Source organism: Gamsiella multidivaricata (genome assembly GCF_025024155.1).
Source record: "Gamsiella multidivaricata strain RSA 2152 chromosome Unknown BC939scaffold_166, whole genome shotgun sequence".
In the NCBI taxonomy this organism is placed as follows: Eukaryota; Fungi; Mortierellomycota; class Mortierellomycetes; order Mortierellales; family Mortierellaceae; genus Gamsiella; species Gamsiella multidivaricata.
Genome location: NW_026251874.1, coordinates 1 through 23,352, shown reverse-complemented (window position 1 = coordinate 23,352; position 23,352 = coordinate 1). Strand labels below are relative to the sequence as shown.

Below are 23,352 nucleotides of genomic sequence, written 5' to 3'. Positions count from 1 at the left end.
GGACAACGACTCGAAACACACTTCCAGCACTGCGATGAATTTCTTTAAGCAGCACAAGTACAATTTGTTATTCTGGCTGCCCAACTCTCCTGACCTAAATCCGATCGAGCACCTCTGGGACTACGCAAAACGCCAGTTAGGCGAGTACCCGGTGCCTCCGAAGGGCATGATCGAACTATGGGAAAGATTTCAGGCGGAGTGGAACAAGATTCCCCCTTCTGTCTGCCAAGGCTTGATTGAGAGTATGCTCAGAAGGATCGAAGCTGTTAAGAATGCCAAGGGAGGCCACACTAGGTACTAAGCAGGCCATCAGTAAACTTGATATCGAAGATGAATAAAAAAAAATAAAAACCATGTCCATGGGAGAAATAATGAGTAAATTGAACAGTTTAAACTTAATTCTGTATACAACGCGCAATAATTTTCTCCGCATCTCCCAAATGCTGTAGATTACTTTTCATTGCACTGGCATGTTATCCTGTAACTATCACCAGCTATATAACCCGGGTTCGGAAACAACTGACAAATGTGCTACAAAAGTGAAAATCATTTACTCATTATTTTCGGTAGTGTATACTGCGTATTAGCAACAGATATAGGCAGTCAGTACACAGCATAACACAGCCAAAAAGTGCGCGTACCAACTGCTGCAGGCCATCGGCTATCAGCCGCTCTATCAGATCACGCGTGGGCTGGTCGAGAACGGACAGAGGATCGTCCGCAGCGGGTTAATCAGAGAATGGGGACTCCATGGTCGATTCCATGGCACGAGAGAGATGTGAATGGGCGGAAATGAATGGTTGCTCGTGCTGAGGGTGGCAAAAGGAGGAGGGTAGGGCTGGTGGGATGGTGGTGAGAAGGAAGGGTGCAAAACGAGGACGCGAGGGACGCGATTGTCTGTTTATTGCAAGTAGAGGAAGATGCAGAGAGATCGGTCTAAAATGACGTATTAGAAGTGCATAGCCTTCAGAGGGTACCTAAGGGAACTCTGATATTACGCCTCTAAACCTTGTTAACGCCACAATCATATTTTACCTCTTGTCTTCCCAAAAAAATTGCCAACAATTTGTGAGCCCACCCACAGACGTACGAACCTGTCAACCATTTGCACTACGACACTCTTGTGTTGGGATAATTATCTCTTTTCGAAGACCACGCCTTATTTACTTGTACATGTGAGCTGCGTCAGTCATTTTTCGCTAAAGGATCAGTTGCTGATCTCGTCAAAGCTATTTTTGACTTTTTTGACCGATTCGCTGTTTGCTCTTCTGTTGCTGATCGCTTATGTTGCTTGAGTCGGTCCAGGAACTTGACATGTCGCTCCGGAAAGATCTATGGAAAGTTGTTGTCGTCAATGTTGATGGAGACTCGCTCAAGACCATCCAGCTCTGGTTCTGGATCAGGGCGAACAATCTGGAACTTGACGACCTCCGCGGGATAGGTGATGACCATGCTGACATAAGCTCCTGTAGGACAATAGTCTTGGAGTCTTGGCGGTTGTTGTGGTTGTGTCGACCCTGTTCGATCCACCTTTTTGTGTTCCTGAGCTAGATCTTTCACCAACTTCTCATGCTCCTTGTCCATCTTGCCCTGTATGGTGTTGCTACTGACAGTTGCGAGCGCCTTCTCAACGTCACTGCCCTCTAAGACCTGTCGTAACTTCAGCTATTGAAAAAAGACAAGAGGAAAAGAAAAAGGCAGTTGAGCAACAGAGCAAAGCAAAAGCAATTACTAATAAACATAAAAGACACTGCATTGACCTGTACGAACCTGTACGAAGACTGGGTAGACTTCTCCTCGAATCCTGATGTAAAACACAATATCAGGTCCAGAAGTATGAGGCTCCGGGAAGTAGAATGGAGGGATGTCCTGACCTTCTCGTTTGGATCCGTTCTTGATGTGTGCCTCCATGAAGGCGTGTGTTGTGATGTTGTTGTGCGAAATTGCGAGTTTCGATTGTTGATCGACGTATCCAACTATCGTCACATCGCCAACAAGTGATTCAGGAAGAGTATTGTTCGCGAGGAGAGGCCAAGAGGAGAGAGGGCGATTCTTGAACGTCTCGATGAAAACCGGGGGCATACAAGTCTCCCACATGTTGCCATGGACCGAGGCGTTGGTCGAGTGCAGCAATGCTCGTTCGGCATTGGCCAAGAGTAGAGGGTCGCTTTCGTGAAAAAATGCCTTGACGGCTTTGAGCATAAAAGGTTCGTCGAGAACGGTTCTTGCAACCCCTCCAAAGAGCTTGATTCGACCAAACGTTGCCTCAATGAGGTGCGCTTCGTTTTCGAGTACGATCTCCGTGGCGTCCAGTAGATTGTATCGGAAAAGAAACAGCGCAAGAGTGTTTCTGATAGAGGACACGTTCTTGAAAAGGTTTGGATGTTCAATCATTTTGCTCTCCAGTCTAGAATGAATGATACGAATAGAAACGAGCAAGTTAGTAGCTGCCTTCATGTTGTGATATCCAATGTTGTACATAGGCAAAAACCTTACCTTTTGAGTTCTCCACATAGGTTTCCTCGACGCTCTCGTTCTTTCCATGATGTGATCATGGTCTCGGTGATGTCGATTACATTTTCCCATGTGTCTGGCACTCCTGTCTTGATAATTCCTTCGATAGCTGGAATGAGAACCGCAGAATAGTTGTAAGTAAAAAATATCTGTAGTGAGTTTGAGATAATTTCAGCTTCCTTTCGTCCATAGTGCTCTAAAAAAAGCGTACCTGTTACGATGGGTCTGAACCTGCCGGTGAGTCTTTTGTGCAACATATCCACTGCGGCGGAGGGGAAAAGCGTGTCCACCTGTCTTTTCGACTCGTCATCTTGTAGATGTTCCTTGAGGCGGTCGACATACGCTTGTACTGAATCGACTCCTGTCCATCCTGGAAACTCGATATACGGAAGGTACTCGAACCGTACTCCTTGACGCCATCGCCGCTGCTCAGTGCCCAATGGAGAGTTTTCATGGACAACCCCGTCCCGCAATAGACGATCGTAAGCTCCTCAGGACTATCGGCGTTTCGAAAGCCATTCAGGACAGGGCTCAACATTGGTCGTGGATCGGTTTCCAGGTAAGAAGAACGGAATTTTGAACTCCCTTTGTCGCTCAGAATCTGGGCTTCGTCCACAACCAGCCTCAACTTGGACCCATCCGAGAAGTTCGGATATCGGTGACCAGTCAGCAGATCGCGCACCAACAAAAATTCGTCCTGAATGACACTTGTCAGGATCAACTCGAAAAGTGAACGTTCGTTCAGCTTCTTAAAGAGCGTCTTGAATAGGTCCAAGAAAACATCCATAAACATGTGAGGACAAACTTGGAGAATGGCCCAGCTTGCGCTTGAAAAGCTCTGACGGCAATTTAGGACCTGTAAACAGTATTTGAAGATCAACAGTCGGGACAGGAAAAGTACCAGGGTCATATTCCTTCCAAAAGCGGTGTTCTTTTCTGGGCCTTGTTCCTCCGCTGTTTTTTTGTCGATAAAATCAGCAAGCTGGCTGAGATCGCTTGACCCAGGATCACTCTTTGCTGCGTTGAAGTAGAATCCCCATTGCAAACAAAGCATCTCGACCATCGAACGAGTTTTCCCGCAGCCGCTGACCCCGAACACCGGGAGGTCCTGCGCTTGCATACCTTCCAGCGTGCTCAAAAGAACATTTGACTGAAATCGCTCCGGTATCGGATCGCCCACATTCAATGGAGGGCTTGGTAAATCCAGAAAAAGAAGACTTGGTCCTGAATCCTTGCTGTCAACAACGCCTCGCCGTAGGACTTTTGGCAGCCCTTTTATCCCAGTTGTAGTCACAGGGAGCGCCTTTTCACCGCGCACGTATGCATCCAGAAAGGCTGAGGCAGGAGATCCAGGAGCAAAGAATCGGTCCGCGATTTTTTTGATGTCAGCTCGGAGATCACCTAGTTATGCGAAAAGAGGGCAGGCTATGAGTCAGTTGAGTACAGAGCAGGATGCAAACAAAGAATGACAGGCACAGAGTAATCGTGCTTACCAGAGAGAGGGGAACTGGGACGAGAACCATCCGAGGGATAGCCAGGGAGTGGAGTCAATGAGCGAGAGGGGACAGGTGCATGGACTAAGAAGGATAGAGAGAGAAAATAAGTTAGCGAGGTGAATAAGCTCGCGATGGAAGCATCATTTAGCAAGACACGAAGCATCAATCAGCAAGACGCGTCTCATTACCTTTGGGAGGAGGGCGCTGGACGATGATGTGGATCGTCTTCTTGGGAGGTGTGTCGGTAAATACGTCAGCAATGTCGTCTGTCTCATCAAGCTCCTCTTTTGACGCGGCATCAGCAAGCAAGATTTCCTTGCGCTCGCTCTTAGGCACGATTGGGATGGAGACCCTCCAGAGAGTAAGATCCTTGGCTGTGATGTCGTCAAAATCAGGAGTCTGCTTGGCCTTGACGAGGTCTTTGAGATGGTCGACTGACTTTGTTGGGTCAATCTCGACAGAGAACGTGGTTTTGTCTCCATCAACAAGGCAGAACAAGTTCAAGGTGCTGGTAGTCATGATACTGCGAAGCATCAATGGAAAGAAGAGGAGGGGAAAAGTAATGGTTGTCTCAAGAGCGCTGTTGGGAAGGTGCGGGATGTAGAGAAAGCGAGGGATAAAAGAAAGAGAAAAGAAAGCGATTAAAAAGGAGCAGTAAGAGGAGATGGAAAGGCGTGAGAACGGTGGCAAAGACGATGAAAATGTGGAAATGGTGGCAAAAAGAAGGGTATGAAAAAGTAAGAACGAAGAAGGGTGTGGGAGCGGCAAGGGCAATGGAGGAGAGAAGGAGAATTAAGAGAGGAGGGTGACATGGCAAAGGGACGTGGGAGTGCACATGGGAGAGGACAGAGAAAGGGAAGGGAAGGGTGGGAATGTGTGGGTACGGTGGTGACAGCTGCCGCAGCAGGAAATTCGATGGCGTCTCAATTTGCGGCTTTGCGGCGTGCAGGCCCCTCTTTATCATCTCTTTACCCCGCCAATCATTGTCCATTGCCACCACACTCATCGTTGTCCATCTCTCTCTCTCTCTCTCTCTCTCTCTCTCTCTCTCTCTCTCTCTCTCTCTCTCTCTCTCTCTCTCTCTCTCTCTCTCTCTCTCTCTCTCTCTCTCTCTCTCTCTCTCTCTCTCTCTCTCTCTCTCCTCTCTCTCTCTCTCTCTCTCTCTCTCTCTCTCTCTCTCTCTCTCTCTCTCTCTCTCTCTCTCTCTCTCTCTCTCTCTCTCTCTCTCTCTCTCTCTCTCTCTCTCTCTCTCTCTCTCTCTCTCTCCTCCCTCATCCGAGACGCACTCCTCCTCGCATTCCCTTTGCCTTACTCATTCATCACCACACTGTTGTGTCATCTACGTCCAATCAACCCACTTTTCTCTTCAGTTGGTGGATATAATCAATCGCTATTTGCACTTGAAGGCAATTACCTCGTTATATTTGACCCTGGGACAAGTTGCCCATCCTTGGTTCCAGCAGCAGATTCACCTTGAGATGCTGTTGCGGAAATCCTTTGTGTACTGCCGAATTAGGAAGTGAATATCGCAGCGACGAGTTTCCTGCTTCATTACAACCCTACTCTTGTCCACACAGCCTGGGAGCCTTTCTCTTTCTCATTCACATTCGTCTGCGCTGCCATTTACTTCTACTTTAGTTGCATTCCATCCCCCGTCCTCGCACCCCATCATGGCTCTTGTGTTGCAAGGTAATGTACTCATTTCACTTATCGACCTTGTGGAAGTACTCTTTGTCATTGACGATCAGCCTGCTTTAGCTCCAGCGTGTTTAACGGAAAGGCAACTTTCCCTGGCATGCCGACCGGGGAGGTGATCGGGCAGGTTCTTGTTAAGGTCCATACTTTACCAGCGAAGGATGAACAGAGCCATCGTCTAGAAACGGCTGGCCTTCTTTAGCTCCGGCGTGTTTAACAGGAAGATGATCTTCCTCTGGCATGCTGACCGGGGAGGGAGCCGGACAATGCGTCCTTTGTTCGTTCTTCAGCTTTATAGTTATATATCAACGTTCGTTTCAAAGTGAGTGACAGCTAAAAGTTTCTTTTCTTACATTTTTACTTCTATGCTCCAAGCCCACGACAAAGAGTACATAGCATGGGCCAGTGAAGACATACGGGTCGATGGCAAGTTGATGGAGCATGTCTCATTCCAATCCTTCGTCAGGAAGTTTGGCTTCACCAGCAAGGAGGCAGCGATGTCTCAGTACGAGCAACTGCTGAACTCATCCAGACTGAGCAAGACGCGAAGGGAACGTCTGAGAGCCACTTATGATGACTTTGTGAAGACTCACCTGGATTCATTCTGGCTGGAATGGGATAGGGAGCTGGCAAACTACGAATTTGATGCTTCATGCGAGACTGTTGTGAAGAGAACGGCTACTCTAGCCCAGCAGGCGTCGCTTGCCATGTCTGCACGCGGATTTTCAGCCGTCCAAACCAACAGTACAGGACACAACGCCCGGGCAGACGCTGGTAGAGCTGTTTATTCATCCTCAATGAAGCTTTGACTGAATACCTCCCTTCGGTTGACTTATCTTCTCTATACTCTCTCTTTTGTAGCCGTTCATAAAGGAAACGATAGCGGGTCCAGCTCGAATGACGAGAATAATGGTATGCTTCTCTTTTAGTACTGTAGTCTATTTTGAAGAAAAATAATTCGCGCAATGACTTCATCTGGTCAATTTGATAACAACGTTGCACCCCATATCCCCATATAATAGACAACGCTGTAGCGGATGAAGAGACTGCTACCGCATCGTCGCGCTCAGACAGTCAAGCCCGCGGAGAACAGGAACCTTTGGGACAGCAGTCGGATGTTTGTCAGGAAAATAATGGGGCTTCGACACTGGATGACGACGTTCGGGAAGACCTTATTGATGAAGAGCTGTCGAATTTACTCGCACATATTGCCCAGGTGCAACATTCCGTTTGTGAGGTATGTGTTGGTTGTTCTATAAGACGATAAAGAAACGAGAGCGGGCATGTTATTGAATGTTTTTATTAATTTTACTTTCATAGTGGCGATCCAAGGATGATGACGCCTGTATTGCTTGTCTTTTCCAGCAGTATCAAAGAGAATGTGTCCAGGCGTTGCACAATGACAGGCTGCACAATGCTGATATCGCGGATGCCATGTAAGTTTCCTACCACGCACGTAGCTTATCTTATGGCCGTCGTAATTACGATTATTGACAACAGCGTGGGTACCAAACTAGGGCTATCATTGGGGTGTTTGCGCCTTTTCTACAAACACAGAGAATGCGAGCTGTTTTCAGCAGGAAAATTCTCAGCCAGTTGGTGGCATCATCAGCTCTACCTGACCCTGATGTCGATGACGCAGCTGTGCTCAAGGCCATCCGCGTACGTGGATTGTTTCACCCATGGCAAATGTTTTAATATTGCATACTCTTTCTAACTTGACTTTTCGTCTGCTCGTCACCTATCAGCTACGTATCAACAACAGACGCGAGGATGCCTCCCAAGCACTTGGATGCATGGACAGGAAGCTACGAATCATGTTCGACAACCTGTAAGTGTATCTGCCGATGTACTCTTTGCTTAATATGAAGTCATTGTATACTCATATGCACCTAATGCTTATTGGACTTAGGCTCGAGTTCCTCCCTGAAGTAGTGGACAGATCCATATCTGAGGTCACCTTCACTGTGAATTATGTAGCCCCAGTGCTGAACTGCATTCTCAAGATTGACGGAAAAACCGACGTGCAGTAGTAAGGAAGTCTCTGTGTGTATGTCAATCTTATCGTTGGAATCACTCAGGAGCGATTACCCATCTACGTGCAATTATCTCGGTATGACCTTAGCCCCAACACAGATTGTCATGTACAGAAGCACCAGGGCTCGAAACCTGACCGACCAGACATTCTTGTGAAGGCACATGGCCACGAGATCCTCTACGGTGAAATAACTGGGCCATGCAGAGCGAATTGCCGGTCTAAAACAAACTGGGACTTATTTCGTCTTGCGAGGTTTGGTAAAGCTTTCTTAGACCGAGGGAACCACGTAGCGCCTCTTCTCCAAGTGGTCCATGATACCGGAACCGTAATGAGGCTGTCCATGAAGATACGAGGGATTTATATCCTTGAAAGGATTGGTCTGTTCTCTGTGCCATGCTCAATTGCCACAGTTCCTGCACTCCTTGCCACCTTGCCACCCCTACTTGCTGCGAAGGTACTACATGTTGTATTGAGTGTTAAGTGTAGCGTCGCCGTCATGGCATCTTGTCAATCGCATTACTTACCACGCTGTACCATTTTTTGTAGGAGGATGTTGACATGCTTGCTGAGCATGAGTTTGATGCGAACCGGAAGAGATCCTGGCGATTTGATGACATCCTTGATGCTCGAAAGAGAATCAAGTGAACTGGACTCAGGCGTATTGCAATTTGCATTCAAATAAATCTCCACTCAATTTCTTCCTTCTTCACGTCTAAAATAATACTTTGCTTTTCATTTGGACCCATGGATATTTCCATCATTTACCATCCATCTTTTCTGCCTTTCACCTACTAAGTCAAATTGTAAATGCATCGTTTTCTCCCTTTACTCTGTTCCTGTAGTACATACCTTACCATATGGCACCAAACGTGTGTGCTACACAAGCCAATGCCTTGCGCCACCATTTTCTCACTGACCGTCATCTCCTTCCGCGTCCTGGTAGACGAGCCCATTCAAAGGCAAACTAACAGTCTTCCAAATGAACCGCCCTTAAGCCACGCTCACAGAAAAGAAAAAGATAGAGAGGAGATGCTGTTCTTTCGAACAAATCTATAGAACAATGGGCTTAATCTCAGCCGATCGTAGCAACAAGGCTACTCTACAGCTTACAATACCCCGTTCAATAAAAGTCGTCTGCAATGGATTTATCTCTTCCAATATTTGAAATTGACATTCAGAGGCACCACATCAGACCTTTCCGTCCAACATGATGACGTCTCTCAAAACATGGTTCAGGAGCCGGAGCTCTATTCGTACAAGATTCGCTCCGAGTCGAATCGTGTACAACCAATTGCTAGCGAGGACATGGATGCAATCAATCAGCTTGAGATCAGTATCCGCCAGCTACCGTATAAAGATCCCATGCCAATCGATCTCCTCTTGAACTACCCAGAAGAACAGGAGGTAGCCAATGTGCCATCAATTGCCGAGCTTATACAGACCGGGCAGGACGAAGAAGAAGAGGAGGCGGAAATCGTATTGGAGTCGAAGCTCACACCTGCGCAGGTCGTGGATATGATGGATGAAGTGGCATTGTTCTGGATGTTGTCTGATCGTGACTCTCGAGAACAAATCGCAATGGCCAACAAGCTAAGTGACGCAGCGAGGGATTTGAAAATTCTTTCACTCGTTCAGTCAACCTTGGATGACTATGTGAAGAACTAGGTCACGCTTCGTAAAATAAAACTCCCCATAGCGTCGGGACCGTAAAGGGGTTTATTTTATATTTTATCCAGGTTTTATTTTAGCGCATATGGGCTTCATAGGTCCCGACGGTCGGGACCGTCAGAGTGTTTCAATTCATCCAATGTTTTATTTTATCCAGCTTTATTTTATCAAAAGTTGACTGTAGTTGGTGGAGGCAGTTTGTTTGCTCTCATGCGAGCATGCACTGCATGGCCTAGTCTGGACCGTCGGGATTGGATACACTTTATTTGTTTGTGGTTCTGCGTCCACACACCTTGAACCCTATTTGGGGAAATTTGCCCGCGGAATGTTGAGGATAAACTGCCATCTTGGAGAAGCGGGTCGATCAGGTATTCGATCGGCGCATCAATCAGGCCGACGGAGATCTATTGTCTAGCGCACGCATCTACTGCACATTGCTTGGGCATCCGCCAATGCATTGGTCTATGGACATGTACCTCTCATACCTGGACAAGCCCTGCCACACGTGATCCAAATCGGGCACAAATGATTTCTCAGCCACCCGAGGCACTCCGAGTCATCACTGTTCTGTCCTCCGGTCAGGAGCACTGCCCGATCGATGTCACCCTTCGACCTCTCTCCTCCCCCTCCCCTCAGTCGAGAACTCATCCAACTTGCCGAGTCCCGACACGTAGTCGATCATCACTCCCTGCTCGCAAGAGATCCTTCGAGGTGCAGACAACAAAGCTACGGACGCTACCAACCAGGGAGGTTTCCTTAATCACGATGGTCTCACCTCTGGAACTAAGCCCCTTACTTCCTTTTACCTTGCACTGTAGTTGACGGGATCTGTAACCAGCATCATTGGAGGAAAGACCGCACAACACAAAGTGGGCTACGGTTACAGAAGAGTCTTGCTTCCACCATATGTGAACATTATCAAGGCGATGGGTTCGGTTTACTAACGCTACTATCGCTTTGGCAACCCCTTGCGTATTGTCTTGACGTGTTAAACAATCCTTAGAACGATGAAGCCGGAAAAGATCGCCTTCAAAGAGCTCAGGACTCTTCAGCAGCCGGTAAAAACCATGCAAATTTTTGAGGTGCATATCCTCATCTGCCATCTCTAATCGAAAGCCATACGATCTACGGCTCGATAAAACTCACGTTCTGTCGCTCTTTCATTTTTCGTGGCGTCCAAGTGATAGCTTGAATGGGCATATAGTCCGCAAGGAACATCAGTACAGAGAGTGCAAAGATCTCCTTGTCGATTTCAGACTAGACAAGAGGCGATTCCAAGGCAACTTGTTGGAAAAAGGTATAGAATGAACACCAGCTCTTTTCTTGTCAACGATGGGATCGTTCCATCCAGTCTATTTTACCATGTCGGAGGCTTGTACCTAATCGTGTTCACCTTTTATTCCCTTCAGGGATTTACTACTAGTTCAACACAAAGGAGAAAACCATCAAGCTGCCAATGGCCAACATGTCCCTACAGAATCGAATGGAGAGGTAGGAGAATGTTACGCAAGTAGATTGTCTCCATTGTCGCCATCCCGTGCTACTAATTGTCGAAATCGGCCACTGGATATCGCGTGAAGTATAACACCGATGCGAGCAACAGCGGCGATTATGACAACACGTTGCCTCGAGGACTGCTGCCTCGCCCGCAAGACACATATGACTGACATGAGGACGACCCGGCCGATAAGATGGTCCGTGGCAAGGACAATGATGAAGACGAGGAACCATTGGGTTCGTAATTCATCTTGCCAAGCGCTCACACCATTTTCCGGAATAGTATCCTCAACATCGACGTCCTCATCAACTATTCATTGCAAAGCAAGAGATTGTGAGACACCGTCGGGAGGACCTCGCCTCTAGTGCACAAAATCCTCTTCAACGGAGATCAAAGTCTTCAATCAACGGTATGTATAAGAGAAAGAAAAATTAAAACTAAGAATCGAATGAGGAGTTACAGTTATTGGAACGACTTGACTAATCCATGACAGCTTTCAGTCCGGTTCCATGGATAGTTCACCCTAAAGACGGCGGAAGCAGCACTTTAGAACTACGATCGTCATCCTCAACATCATCAATAACCGCCGCAACATCTAGAGTCGACCACTCTCTCAACTCATAAGCGAGCTCTCATCAAATCAAGGATCAGACGTATCTTCGCCACACAGCGGTTCGGACTGAGAGCAATATCGCCAAAATGACGATGACAACCCATTCCGGGTTCAGAAGGATCCTTGCGGGACACAGGATGGTGATGTGGAGAGCAACTGTACCAACAACGGAAGCGCAAACTTCAAAGGCAAAGGGAAGTGAGAACTCTTTACATGTCGACAGTATTAGCTCGGCTCGAGGTCGCATCGTGTCAATGTAAGTTTAACCTGCAGAGCCATTTCTGTTCGCTCGTATACATGCGTGCTACCAAAGCCTTTAGGGACATTGGTCAATGGTGTAGTAGCTGATGGATGTGGTATATCTATCTCTCTCCGTCTATCTTTCTCTATCAATGTAGACAGAAAGTTGGGAATACTACACTTCATTCCCTCTTGCACATCTCCCTCTCCGTGGAGAGTTCGTTTCTTACCTTGGGAACGAAACTTGGACGAACAGCATCTTCACCAGAGATGACAGAATGGGATGTGAGACTTATTGAAAGATTAGGATCCAATCTTTGGCCATAAAGCCAAGGACATGTCATCACCGTCGATCATTTTGGAAGATCTGTACAAGAAGCTGGAGTTGTACACGCTGGGGAGAGGATTCATGTTGTTTTGTTTGTTTCACAACGGCTTCATGCACAGAAGGGAAAGTGCGCACCGGCACAGACTACAATCATTGCTGTTTCGTCAAGTAGTTTTGTCACGAATAAAGCAACCACAAGGAAGGACACAGGGAAGGACACAGGGATTAATGTTGAACCACGCCACTTTTTCGCTCCAAGTGGCTCATCTATTGTCTTGACAGCGTGCCCCATTGGTCTTGACTTGCAACAGAATGAAGCAGAACTCGATCGAACTTCAGTATATAGCGGTTCAGTTGAAGTCGCTGAACGATGGTTATAATCGAGGATCGGACGTTGAGAAAAGAACAGAAGCGTTTATTGCGATTGTAAGGGACAATATGAGCGAAAATGGAATTATGGCCAAAATTAATGCATTAATGAATGACAGGATCGTTTCAAACGCCAGTGCCTAATCATGTTCACCTCTTATTCCCTGTGGGGATCTACTGTATATGTAAGATGAGCCCCGTGTTGAAAGACATTGAAGGATGAAGGAAACCGAGGACGTGAAGGGCGTGAGATGTTGCGTGCGTGCTGTGCATGTGTAGTCATCAATTCGACACGTATCTCTCACCTCTCGGATAGTGCTCTCGGCCTCACTCCACCGGTAACAGTCACAGCACTTTAAATCCTCTTCCCTCTTGCCCTCCTCCTTTCCTTTCGAACCCTTCGTCTCCTACAATCAACTTTCACCGCTTCACACACAGCCTTTTCATTCAGAGGCTACACTACTCAGGCTTGGCTCTCGTCTGACAGTCAGCCTTCCTCGCTTCATTTTGAGGTCTCAAAACTTCCCACACTCGGGACTTGTCGCACACTTTTTCACTCTGAGAACACTCAGAATCTCCCAGGCTTCACCTGGGCTTCACTAACAATCCACTCGAGAACCATCCCAGGACTACCGGGTTGTTCAAGGGCCACTCGAGAACCACTCGAGAACTACTTGAGAACCACTTGAAGACCACTTGGGGATCACTCAGGGACAACTTAGAGACCACCGGGAAGCGTTGTGTACGCTGAACGAAAGAACCGATGTGGACAAGGATGGCTTGCCCCTCCCGCGCATCGATCTTATTGGAGTAGGCTTGGCCTCTTGGTATTGGTAGCGGCATCGTTAACATAGTCAACGTGCAAGGATCATGGCGACTGGTGTGGTTGGTATCCGAGTCTTGAATAAGCGACCGGACCAGTTCATATTCGAGCTCATCATCACCAAGTGTTTAGCCAAGGAGCTCTTGAGAGTTGCCTTAGTTAATGTATCTGTAGAGGCTAGATGTTGATCGAGATCCATTTATTGAGAGTACCGGGAATCAATGTGGAATGGGGAATGGGGAAAACACGAAAGGTAAAGGTACTCGCTGCGCTAGTTATAACACTGCGTTCGCGGGGGAGGGGGAGGGAGGTGTTCTAATCTCTTTGCAAGAAATCAAAGTGGATCTAGGTTGTTTATCTTGTCATGATGCCTCTGCACCTCATCCATATCCGTCTTCTCTGCAGGCGCCGCTGCAGGATGTTTGGGTTCAATAGGCAGCGACAGGTTACCAGTACTAGCTCGGAAGCAAAATGTCATAGCTGCCTGACATCCCACACCAGAACTCATGCCCCATTTCTTGGTATCAATCGCAGCAGCAGCAACCACAGTTGTGAATAGGTACCCTTGGCCATCATCGCCTACAACACGCCAGGTGTATGCCTTGGAGAAAGCAAAAGCTTTGGTATCACCGACCGTCAGTTGTGCAAGCTTTGTCACGGCATTGACAATCGATGATCTCTTGCTTGTAAGGACATCCGGGATCTCCAGCACAGAGTTGACCATCGCTTGAATCGCTTCGTAGTTAATTCCACTCGTGTACGACATATTCGAGTACTTCTTGGAGAAGATAAGGTCTGGGTCATTAGGCTTTGGCAATTCCTGATTGAATTCGCTTTTGTACACGGTCGTTCTGAATGTAGCGAGCGATGCGTTGATTTTGTTGAGCGACTCAACGGCACCCTCAATATTGGCGGTTTCTTCCTCGATCTTACTAGAGTTTCCTCCCATGCTGAACGCGTAGGTGTAGTAACGGAGATCAGATATGTTAGTGACAAGAGTAGATTATCAATGCAGGACATGAATGTCGTTAGGCTGTCAGAAGAGCAGAGAGTAACTGCTACTTACTTGTTTTTAGAGTGGAGTGGTGGAGGATTCGTGTGAAGGCTCTTGTGGAAGGTGTTGGGTGTGTTGGAGAGTTGGTTTGGAAACATGAAATGTGACGTCTTTATATACCTGTCGCAGACCAGCTCTTGGCTCGTTTTGTTTGTTATTGCATCCTTCAACACCATCCCAAGATCACTGAAGCCGAAAAACGATCAGGTAACGATATCTCTGGAGGGATGTGTAACAAGGCGCTACATCTGCAAATACCCCGTCCAGACCGAGGCCCTTGTCCAGACCAACAAATCAGGAAACATCGTTTAGGGGGAACCTATCAGCAGTCCCCCGAGGGGATGAACAAACATTTGCGATCTAGTCCTCGGAAACCTCCTCGGAGTCTTCTAATCTTCCTCAGAAGCTTTGGGATTATCCCGTCCAGACCGAGGCCCTTGACCAGACCAACAAATCAGGAAACATCGTTTAGGGGAACCTATCAGCGGTCCATGCCCTTTCCTCCCAACTCAATTGCTTCCGCCATTGAACTGCTGAGATAGTGATTGTCGACACGGGTGTCAAGATTCAATCTCTCCATCTCATTATTCAGGGTTAAAGCATTCTTTTGGACTTTGACAATGTGATGACCAGGGTTATCAGAGTATGGGGACAGTATGTAACGAGTAGGGAAGAGGGGGAGGGGAGAGGGGGGTTGAATCTTGACACCTGTGATCTGGAGGGGTGCCTAGACCCTGTTTGACAAGGCCCTGTGAAAACCCTAAATTCGCTAAGCCAAAATTCTGAGGAGGTTTTCGAGGACCTGGTCGCCATCGGCGCTGGAGGTTGGTCTGGAATCATTTCATTGTCACGCCTGCTTTCCGTCAACGTCCCAGCTCAGGGGCGACGCTGAAAAGAGTCTGTAACAGGTATTTAACATCTCAGGTCTCACACTTGACTCCCTTACTCGACCAGTTCTTCTTCAAGGTTCAAACACACTACATTACTCAAAGATCCTCCTCGCGAGCCCTTACACGAATCCTCCTCCATTCCACGAACAAAGAACGTCCGAAACGACGCTCACATATCCTACCTGAATCTCTTTCACTTGAGAAGTAAGTGGCAGTTACTCTCTGCTCGTCTAATAGGTTCGACAACGTTCACGTCCAACTCTAGTCACTGACGGACCTTATCATCACCACTAGACTTGTGTGCTCATCATGGGAAACCAAAGCAGTACAATCGTGAGACAGGTTGCTGATGTTGATGGTGCAGCTGAGGAGCTCCACCGACTCAGCGAGGCTCTCGCTAAGTACAGAGTATCTGTATACAAGAGTGAATTCGGTGTCGATCTGCCGAAGCCGAACGACCCTGACCTTGTTGCATTCAACGTGTACGCGAATATGTCACGTCAGACGGAGATCGACTCGGCCAAGATCCTTGCGATGGTAAACTCGGTGCTGGTGATTCCACCCGTCCTTACAAATCAGAAACAGGAGATTGTCACAACTGTAGCAACACTTGCAGATTCGACGTTAGCGGGAGCAGCGTCCATTGCCTTCTCAAAGTCATACACCTGGCGTGTTATAGGAAATGATGACCACGGTTACCTGTTCACAGCTGTGGTTGCTTCAACTAAGGTCGATAATCCGAAATGGAGAATACCAGGTGGTGTCTCATGTCAAACGGCCATGACGGTTTGCTACAGGGCTGGTATTTCGAAGAATGGAACGGCGCCCTTGGAGAGTCTTGTGCAGCTGAACGTAGCCGCAGTAGGGATTCAAGCCGAGTCGGATACGTTTGATTTTCTCTCGCAGCACTTGGGCTCGCTAAATAGACTGGATGCTCCGCCAGTGCAGAAACCCTTGCATGAGATTTTAGAGTTATGATCTCCCACAATGATGTTGAGCGCGTTAGAGGCTGAAGAAAATAAATCGTACGCGATAGATGGTCTGAGGCATGAGTTTCATGTGTTTATTCTCGAGGTACATCTGCTTCCATGTTCTTGTCAATCCACACTCTCGTCAATCGACACTCTTGTTCAATCCACTGTAACAGGTTTGCTTGAGAAGAGCAAGACTTGGGTTGTCTTCCATTTGAGATCATTGGTCTTCTATGGTTGGTTTACTTGGCAATAAAGAGAATGTTTCGCTGAGTGTCGGCATCATGGTCGTTATCTGCCGTGTCTTGGAGAGATCGAGTGATTCAGTTTGGGATGACATTGGCTGATCACTGTCACTCTCTCTAAAAGGGCACCGGTTCGGAAAGGTATGGTGCTCGGTGGGACATGTCACGAATTAAGGTTGAGGACAGACTTGCGCTCACCTCAATTGACCCTAGTGGCTTGTGATTACCTTGCGTCTGCTACGCGAGCCCAAATCACGTCGCGTCTCCAGAATTACCCCACACGGAAAGCATAACTGGTTTAACGTTGCTTGCCCGTTTCAAGTAGACGATTGCCCGCGTCCACCCTTGTCCATTCCATTATGTTTCGGTCCCGAGTACGGGAGCTTATAGGACATAAGCTACCGAGCTGGGGTCCCGAGTCAAGTTTTATTCACATATAAAAGACATAACTAGCTGCCATAATCAAACCTCAGTCTGCAATAAAATACTTTCCTGCCCTGTACTCACTCTTGCTCTTACATCCTCCACTTGCCTGCCAGTCCAGATCTTGACAGGACAGCACTGTGCGTTGGTCATCTACAGTTCGCAGAATGCCTTTGGAGCGAGTGTAGCCAGCCTATTTGATATAGAAACGAGGTGAGCCGTCGGGAGGATTTCATGCCTCGAGGTGCGTCAAACTTCGTACTCGGCTTGATAGTACTCCTCACTCTCGGGCACAAGTGCGTCTTAGTCAGTGGCAATGTCTTCACCAGTGACTTTGGACTAATCCTTATCGCGCGAGTGACGTGGAATCCGAGAGATCTAGTTTGTAATCCAAAGAGCCGGGTCAAGCTAGGAAGCGATCCCTTAGAGCGAGGTGCCGTAAGCGGGAGAAGATCAGGGAGTTGACAATGATGGCTTTTAGCTCATCGATCCATTGGGCGTTGGGTGTGCTAGACAAGGGGAAGCCTAGGAAGGACTTGAGTGATTGGTCTTGGCATGGAAGTTGTCCCTCATCTGTTTGATTATCTCAGGAAAAAAAAAAGAAAAGAAAGGATAGCCGTTTGCGTTCTAGAGTCAGCTGCAAGTTTGAGCTCGTCCCGTGGGATGCATCGTCATCCACGTGCAGCCGTCATGGAGATGAGGGGAGGCAAGATTCAAGAGTTCCATCGATCGCTGTCCTTTAATCCGTTCCCTGACAGTTTCTTTTTTCCGCGGGGCGCAAATTTAACCCTCGAACTTCCGCGGGACGGAATAACTGATATTGGCTATCATGAGGACGTGGTCAGGAATGGTTGCACAGTATGCTGCCATTTCCCCAAATAGGGTTCAAGGCGTGTGAATGGATGGATGCAGAACCACAAGTGAATCTCAAACCCGACGATCCAGACAAGATCTAGGCCATGCAGTGCAGCAGCTCTATCTCCTATCGGACCCCCAACTCTCCCCCAACTCCCCGCGGATTTTCTCTCCCTGAAAGCCTCCCTTTGCCATGGCCCAAATCTGTTCAAGACGGTAGTAGAGTCTGGAACAGCAGCCCTTGTCCCCAGGGACGATATGCCCATCAGAACAGTATATAAAGGCCTCCTCCCATGGCTACATCCAACCTCACAACCTCTCTACCACACCACACACTTGCAGTCAAGGCAGATCCTAAAGCATCACTCATTCGGCTTCAACAACTCTCACTCTCATGAATACCGCAGAACAGTAAGTCGTTGTACATGGGGTGGTTAGCTCTGGTTCTCATTCCTCCTTCAACTTTGCCCAAAATCGACTGACCCCTGCTTCCTTTTTTCTTTTTCTTTCTTGGATCGTGCCTTGGACGGCATGTGCAGGTTACGGCAAATGACCGCCAAGGTAGAAACCTTAGAGAACACTGTCAGGATACTTGAAGAGACGAATGCTAGACAAGGAGACACCATCTCGGACTTGATTGCCACTAGGGATTCTCTCAAGAAGCAGTTGGATGAAGCCCTCAGACAGCTTCGTCCTGCGGGTCCGCCATCTGGTCAAAGATAGTTGACCCAGGAGAAGGGCCTTTCGTTCACATCACGGAGAGCCAGTGTCATCAAACACTAAAATAAAAAGCGTTCAAATGGTCTCGCGCGCTCACTCTAGATCACTCTTACAACGCGGCCAATGGTAATGTTACCACATTGACTAGACACAACACCGGGATCGTGAGCCACGGGGTACGGCAGACTCTATACAAAGTAAAGAACCCCAACTCGACCCGCCCATGTCTGAGACCAACGACTATCCGACTCCAGCTCTCTGTTGCCTTACAAATGTCACACGCGCATGCTCAATTCGACCAAACGACCGACAGACAGACTAACAGATTGACTGGATGGTTGGGTTGTGTATGGTGTACGTCCTGGGTGGACAGGCCATCGATTGACGATACTTTAACACTCTGATCATTGTAGCCGCTGCTTCGTCACAGGCAACTGTCCGACTCCTCAACGAATTGGCACAACAGGCGTGCGACGTTACTTGTGATGCTTGTCACGATGTGTCTGAAGTGTGGTTGCCATGCTCCTGCCAGCTTTTTAGGTACTAAATCGCGGTAGATAGAGCTTGTTGTCCATATTGCTTCTGGATCGAACCTCCTGTACCCGTTGTCCTCTACAGGCCATGCAATCGTGCGTCTCAGGGCTGTGTGACAGGCTTCCAGGGAAGGGCCATATCATTTTGCTTCCGTTGGGACTGGTATGCTACGTTTCTTTTCCCAGTTTATTGAATTGGTTGACAATGCTTTGGTTGTCTTGTGAATGTGGTGCACCTTCCATTGATTTCCTGTCAACAACAGATTTGGTCGATCCGGCTTCCGGCTACATTGGGAGGTAGAGAATCACACCAGAACTGTCAGTCATTACATCCTTGGCCATTATGATTAAAGTCTTTGCTAATACACGTGAACAAGCGGGCAGAAACGTCCTTCCAGGACAAACTTACATCGACGCAATGAAGACGGTTGCGACCTCAAGTTGAGCTAGCACTCTCGGACGGCAGAGTGGTCTCTCTTCCCATTGCCTTTGAGATTGTTTTCGTGCTTTTGTTGTCTGTATGGCTACTGGTTCCACCATCACTCTGCACTGTCTCCTTTGCAAAGGTACTTCTGAATTCAGAAATGAGTTGTCATCATTTTTGTTGCCAAAAGTAATTTCATTCTGAATTACTGTGTGGCGAAGGTGCGTTCCAGATCGATCCGATTCCTCTCATTTGATGAGAGTTCACTTATGAATCAGGGAGATATGGCTCACATCCTGTGTGGTGTTTGCGTTATTAATGCTGAGGATGATGACCGTAATGCCTTTGCCAATTCTGGAGTGAACTATCCATGGGGCCATATTGGAAGTTACCATGGGTTAGTCGTGTCTTTTCAATGATTGCAACATCTCATCCAATTTCCTAGTTCAGCTCTTATACGTACCATTGTCTGCGGCCGTCGATACTCCTTTGAAGCAGATATTGTGCACGAGCTGTGAGATCCTCGAGACGGTGTTTCACAGAGTCTTGATAACCCAGAGGATGACATAGATACTGATGATAATGCTCCGGTGAATAGCGCACGTGCTTAGTGAGATGGGTTGTGGGCCAATGACTCTCATCCTCGTTGGCGTCCTTGCCATGGGTCGTATACTTATCGGCCGAGCCATTCTCATCCCACCATATGTATCCTGAGGCTGGGGCAACGAGCCTCGAGGTAAAACGTTATCATGATTGCAGCTGTTGTTCGCATCCTTGGCACCATGCTTCGCACGATGGATTCAATGTCTTGCAGCGACCATCATCTTCAGTGTGTGCGCACCGAGTGAAACTAGTGTCTATTAAGGAAGCGGTGGCAGACTACCTCTATCAACTGCAGGCGCAACGATCGTCTGGTCAACCGTTATCGGACCCCCTGATTTTGCAACAACGCCAGCACATTGCTTAGGGGATGTGCGCCCGCTCCTTTCCGACTTCTTCACCGAACCACCAAGACGAGGCGGCGACGCCACAACTCTTATTGCGCGCCACCAACACCGCACCCACATCTCCATCTCTCAATCATCCGTAATCGATCCAACAGCCATCCATTTGAACCATCTCCATCTCTCGATCGAATGATTACCACCAGGACGAAGCTGCGCCACCAACTCTGTATTCACTGTGCTCGCGCCCACACAACCGCGAGACGTTTCAAGACACCTCATTAGAAGCAGAGGAGGATGGAGCTTCAGAGGATCCCGTGTGGTGGAAATAAAGTACTGCACTGAACGTACAAATTTTCAGCGAGCGACTACGGCTGGTTTGGCAATAAGCAATTTATTCCCGGGAAACAGTGAATCTGTACACAACACACATGAGTAGCTGCCAGTGTTACTAAATAATGCTCAGATCAATCGTTTTTTTGCATCCTGAATATCTCTGAAACCCCATGAGCGCTTCCGATTACTGGGTTCCCCAGAGCACCTTTTCAAATCAGCCTACATTATGAAATGGGCTGACAGCGATTAATTTTGAATAAAATACATGATATAATTTATCTCCAAAGTGAAACATACCTGAGCAACAAGAAGCGTCGGGAGGGTGGCAAGGAGTGCAGGAATCATTGAGACCATGGTGGGAATCACGAACGATCCGACTTCCTGCAAGAGGTACATACCTCTCGCTCCCACTGTAAGTCGCATGTATGTGGCATTGAAGAACACTACTTGGACAAGTGGGGCGACCTCAAATCCATCGTCCAAGAAAGCCTTGCCGAACCGCGCAAGGCGAAAAAGATCTCAATTGTTTTTCCAAGTATTGTGTTCCTGAGACAAACCGGTGACCTCTCCGTACAGAATCTCACGGTTTCGCGCTTTGACAACAATGTCAGGTCTATCGGGCTTTAGACCTTGATGTTTTTGTACTTCGGAGCAGGTATTCGGGCTAAAATATGGCACATTAAGGATGAAAGAGAGAATTTCAAAACAAAATAAGAACATGCTGGGCAACATTACGAGATCTACTCACAAGTGAACAGAGTAAATTCGAGGGTCCAGTTTCAGAGTCTCATGAAGAACAGGTGATACGTAGTTCACTACAAATGTCGATTCAGAGATGGACCTGTCCTGCTTCATAGGCAACCGCTCAAACCTAAGGAGTGATTAATGAAAGATGAAACAGATTAGGGCACCCGACAAACAAGCGAACCCCACTTGCTTCAGAGTACCAGAGTGAAGACAACCTACAATGTTTCAATCATATTCCGTGTTTGCCTGTCCAATTCGCGTAGTGCTTCGCTGGCTTCTTCCTGCCTGTAGTTTATCCAAAGCTAGAGTGATGCAAGATTGTGAGAAATGGTTAGTAATTTTGTTACAGAAACATAGAGTAAACCCACGTATTGCATAAATATGGGTAGTGCGGATTCATTAGATTAGACATACGCGCACAGCTGTCAAGATCGCCGTGTCATCAAGAACCAGGTCAGGCAAGATCATAGGAACGATAAGTTCTTCCAGCATGGTTCTTCCTATAGTCGCAATCATTCTTTCCGTGGGGAGAAAAGGTGCGAATATCCCTATGATAGCCCTATATTAAAAAAAAATTAAGCAATTAATGATCACCAAGGAGGCACGGCTACGGTTGCAAGCGCATTGATACTCACATGATGTCTGCGATTTCGGACTTTTTTATATTCCTTTCAACCAGAGCTCCCACGCAAGTCTTTTGGTAAAGAACACGCCACGCAAATGCCATCGATTTTCCACTATGACACATTAATAAGACAGTGAAGATTAACACCCGAGACTCATTTGACCGCATAGTTCACCGCAACCTGGTGCACTAACCTCACAAATAGCATGCGAGGCTTGTTCGATATGAGCCAATAGCTCCGCCCGCTCATTTTCGTCAATGACATTGACATGCTCTTCTGCTGCTTCTGTTGAGGAAGATGATGAAACTTCAGGTGGTGTTGTTGCTGGACCCAACGTCGACGCAATCGTTACTGCTGTTGAGGAAGAAGACGAGACTACCGGCAATGGTGTCACTTGACCCGATGTCGACGCAGCTGTTGCTGCTGGTTCAGGAGGATCCCACAAAGTGGGGGCTTGAGCATCCTCATTCGCAGTAAGATGCGACGGTGATGCCTTGTCTGCAGTGGGAGAAGTTGCGTCTTGTTCATCCATGGGGACAGAAGGCTATCGCATCAGTGAGTTAGAGCACCTGTAAGACGCGATATTTAGGACCATTGTGTTTTCAAATTATGAAATTACATACCTGTCCTCGTCTCTGCATCGGTCGCTTCCTCTTCCGGTTTAACGATAACGACAAAGGTGCCGAGGACGACTCTCCTGCTGGAAGAGATACTGAAAGTGAAATAAGTCTTAGATGACACGGCATGGTAGAGTGAAAACAAGCAAGCATATTGGAACTCACCATTCCTCAGCATGTGAGTCATTTCAGTCTCATTATCACGCAATTGAGCCTTGCTTGTTTCCATCATGTCCAATTTCCGACCAACCAGCACCTTGTTGAGCAAGCATTTTGAAACGGCCTGTGCTAGCTTGTGTTGCTTTCGAGCCAAGCCAACAAGAACCCTGTGTTTGCTACCTAGAAAAGTGGCCATCCATCCGTTCCATTCGGCGACAATAGCCTTCTGATTACTCGCGTCCATATCCCGACTCTCAAAATAGCCCGCTGGTTGCGCCAGAAGAACATCCTCAAGTTCCAGGAAATATGTAGCCCCTTGCGACTACTATTGATCAACTCGACCCAAAGACGGTCCTTTGATTTTCCAGTCCGAGAGGTCATCTAGGTTGTAATGCAAAGCAGTGTAGTGATGTACAAAGGTCAGAAAGTAGCCATGTTGAATTTGATTTCGCTATGTTCATTCAATCACACCCAAAGTTCTAAAAATAAACATTGCGAATAGACATGTGATGTCCATTGGAGAAAC

At 47.6% G+C, this 23,352-nt stretch overlaps 8 protein-coding genes across 8 annotated transcripts; 3 read left to right on the top strand and 5 right to left on the bottom strand.

Annotated features, from left to right (window-relative positions):
• Positions 1-3,017: 3,017 nt before the first annotated feature.
• BC939DRAFT_83289 (uncharacterized protein) lies at positions 3,018-4,882 on the bottom strand. Its single transcript, XM_051561931.1, has 4 exons — positions 4,199-4,882; positions 4,008-4,091; positions 3,637-3,915; positions 3,018-3,370 (listed from the first exon to the last, which is right to left on the bottom strand). Exons 1-4 carry the CDS (start codon positions 4,542-4,544, stop codon positions 3,264-3,266), a joined length of 816 nt encoding a protein of 271 aa, XP_051405905.1. The 5' UTR covers positions 4,545-4,882; the 3' UTR covers positions 3,018-3,263.
• A 387-nt stretch (positions 4,883-5,269) lies between these two features.
• BC939DRAFT_471359 (uncharacterized protein) lies at positions 5,270-8,881 on the top strand. Its single transcript, XM_051558213.1, has 10 exons — positions 5,270-5,699; positions 6,081-6,479; positions 6,567-6,617; positions 6,728-6,942; positions 7,026-7,141; positions 7,223-7,367; positions 7,454-7,536; positions 7,618-7,737; positions 7,831-8,197; positions 8,290-8,881. Exons 1-10 carry the CDS (start codon positions 5,681-5,683, stop codon positions 8,386-8,388), a joined length of 1,614 nt encoding a protein of 537 aa, XP_051405904.1. The 5' UTR covers positions 5,270-5,680; the 3' UTR covers positions 8,389-8,881.
• A 708-nt stretch (positions 8,882-9,589) lies between these two features.
• On the bottom strand, positions 9,590-10,902 carry BC939DRAFT_471351 (uncharacterized protein). Its single transcript, XM_051558212.1, has 2 exons — positions 10,821-10,902; positions 9,590-10,708 (listed from the first exon to the last, which is right to left on the bottom strand). The coding sequence occupies exon 2, from the start codon at positions 10,512-10,514 to the stop codon at positions 10,056-10,058; it is 459 nt and encodes a 152-aa protein (XP_051405903.1). The 5' UTR covers positions 10,515-10,708; positions 10,821-10,902; the 3' UTR covers positions 9,590-10,055.
• Positions 10,831-12,106, bottom strand: BC939DRAFT_482547 (uncharacterized protein; the record flags this gene model as incomplete). The annotated part of the gene is made up of 4 exons (XM_051559129.1): positions 10,831-10,882; positions 11,080-11,218; positions 11,685-11,727; positions 11,993-12,106. 4 exons carry the CDS (start codon positions 12,104-12,106, stop codon positions 10,831-10,833), a joined length of 348 nt encoding a protein of 115 aa, XP_051405902.1.
• Positions 12,107-13,463: 1,357 nt separating this feature from the next.
• On the bottom strand, positions 13,464-14,721 carry BC939DRAFT_82765 (uncharacterized protein). The gene is made up of 2 exons (XM_051561929.1): positions 14,349-14,721; positions 13,464-14,232 (listed from the first exon to the last, which is right to left on the bottom strand). The coding sequence occupies exons 1-2, from the start codon at positions 14,510-14,512 to the stop codon at positions 13,617-13,619; spliced, it is 780 nt and encodes a 259-aa protein (XP_051405901.1). The 5' UTR covers positions 14,513-14,721; the 3' UTR covers positions 13,464-13,616.
• A 695-nt stretch (positions 14,722-15,416) lies between these two features.
• On the top strand, positions 15,417-16,273 carry BC939DRAFT_471340 (uncharacterized protein). Its single transcript, XM_051558211.1, has one exon. The coding sequence runs from the start codon at positions 15,536-15,538 to the stop codon at positions 16,202-16,204; it is 669 nt and encodes a 222-aa protein (XP_051405900.1). The 5' UTR covers positions 15,417-15,535; the 3' UTR covers positions 16,205-16,273.
• Positions 16,274-17,863: 1,590 nt separating this feature from the next.
• BC939DRAFT_82666 (uncharacterized protein) lies at positions 17,864-19,043 on the top strand. The gene is made up of 3 exons (XM_051561928.1): positions 17,864-18,131; positions 18,260-18,281; positions 18,543-19,043. Exons 1-3 carry the CDS (start codon positions 17,979-17,981, stop codon positions 18,842-18,844), a joined length of 477 nt encoding a protein of 158 aa, XP_051405899.1. The 5' UTR covers positions 17,864-17,978; the 3' UTR covers positions 18,845-19,043.
• Positions 19,044-19,712: 669 nt separating this feature from the next.
• On the bottom strand, positions 19,713-23,070 carry BC939DRAFT_508893 (uncharacterized protein; the record flags this gene model as incomplete). Its single annotated transcript, XM_051561059.1, has 11 exons — positions 19,713-19,761; positions 19,861-20,087; positions 20,975-21,087; positions 21,235-21,341; positions 21,426-21,548; positions 21,644-21,726; positions 21,839-21,983; positions 22,101-22,161; positions 22,249-22,594; positions 22,674-22,750; positions 22,833-23,070. The coding sequence occupies 11 exons, from the start codon at positions 23,068-23,070 to the stop codon at positions 19,713-19,715; spliced, it is 1,569 nt and encodes a 522-aa protein (XP_051405898.1).
• Between the last annotated feature and the right edge of the window lie 282 nt (positions 23,071-23,352).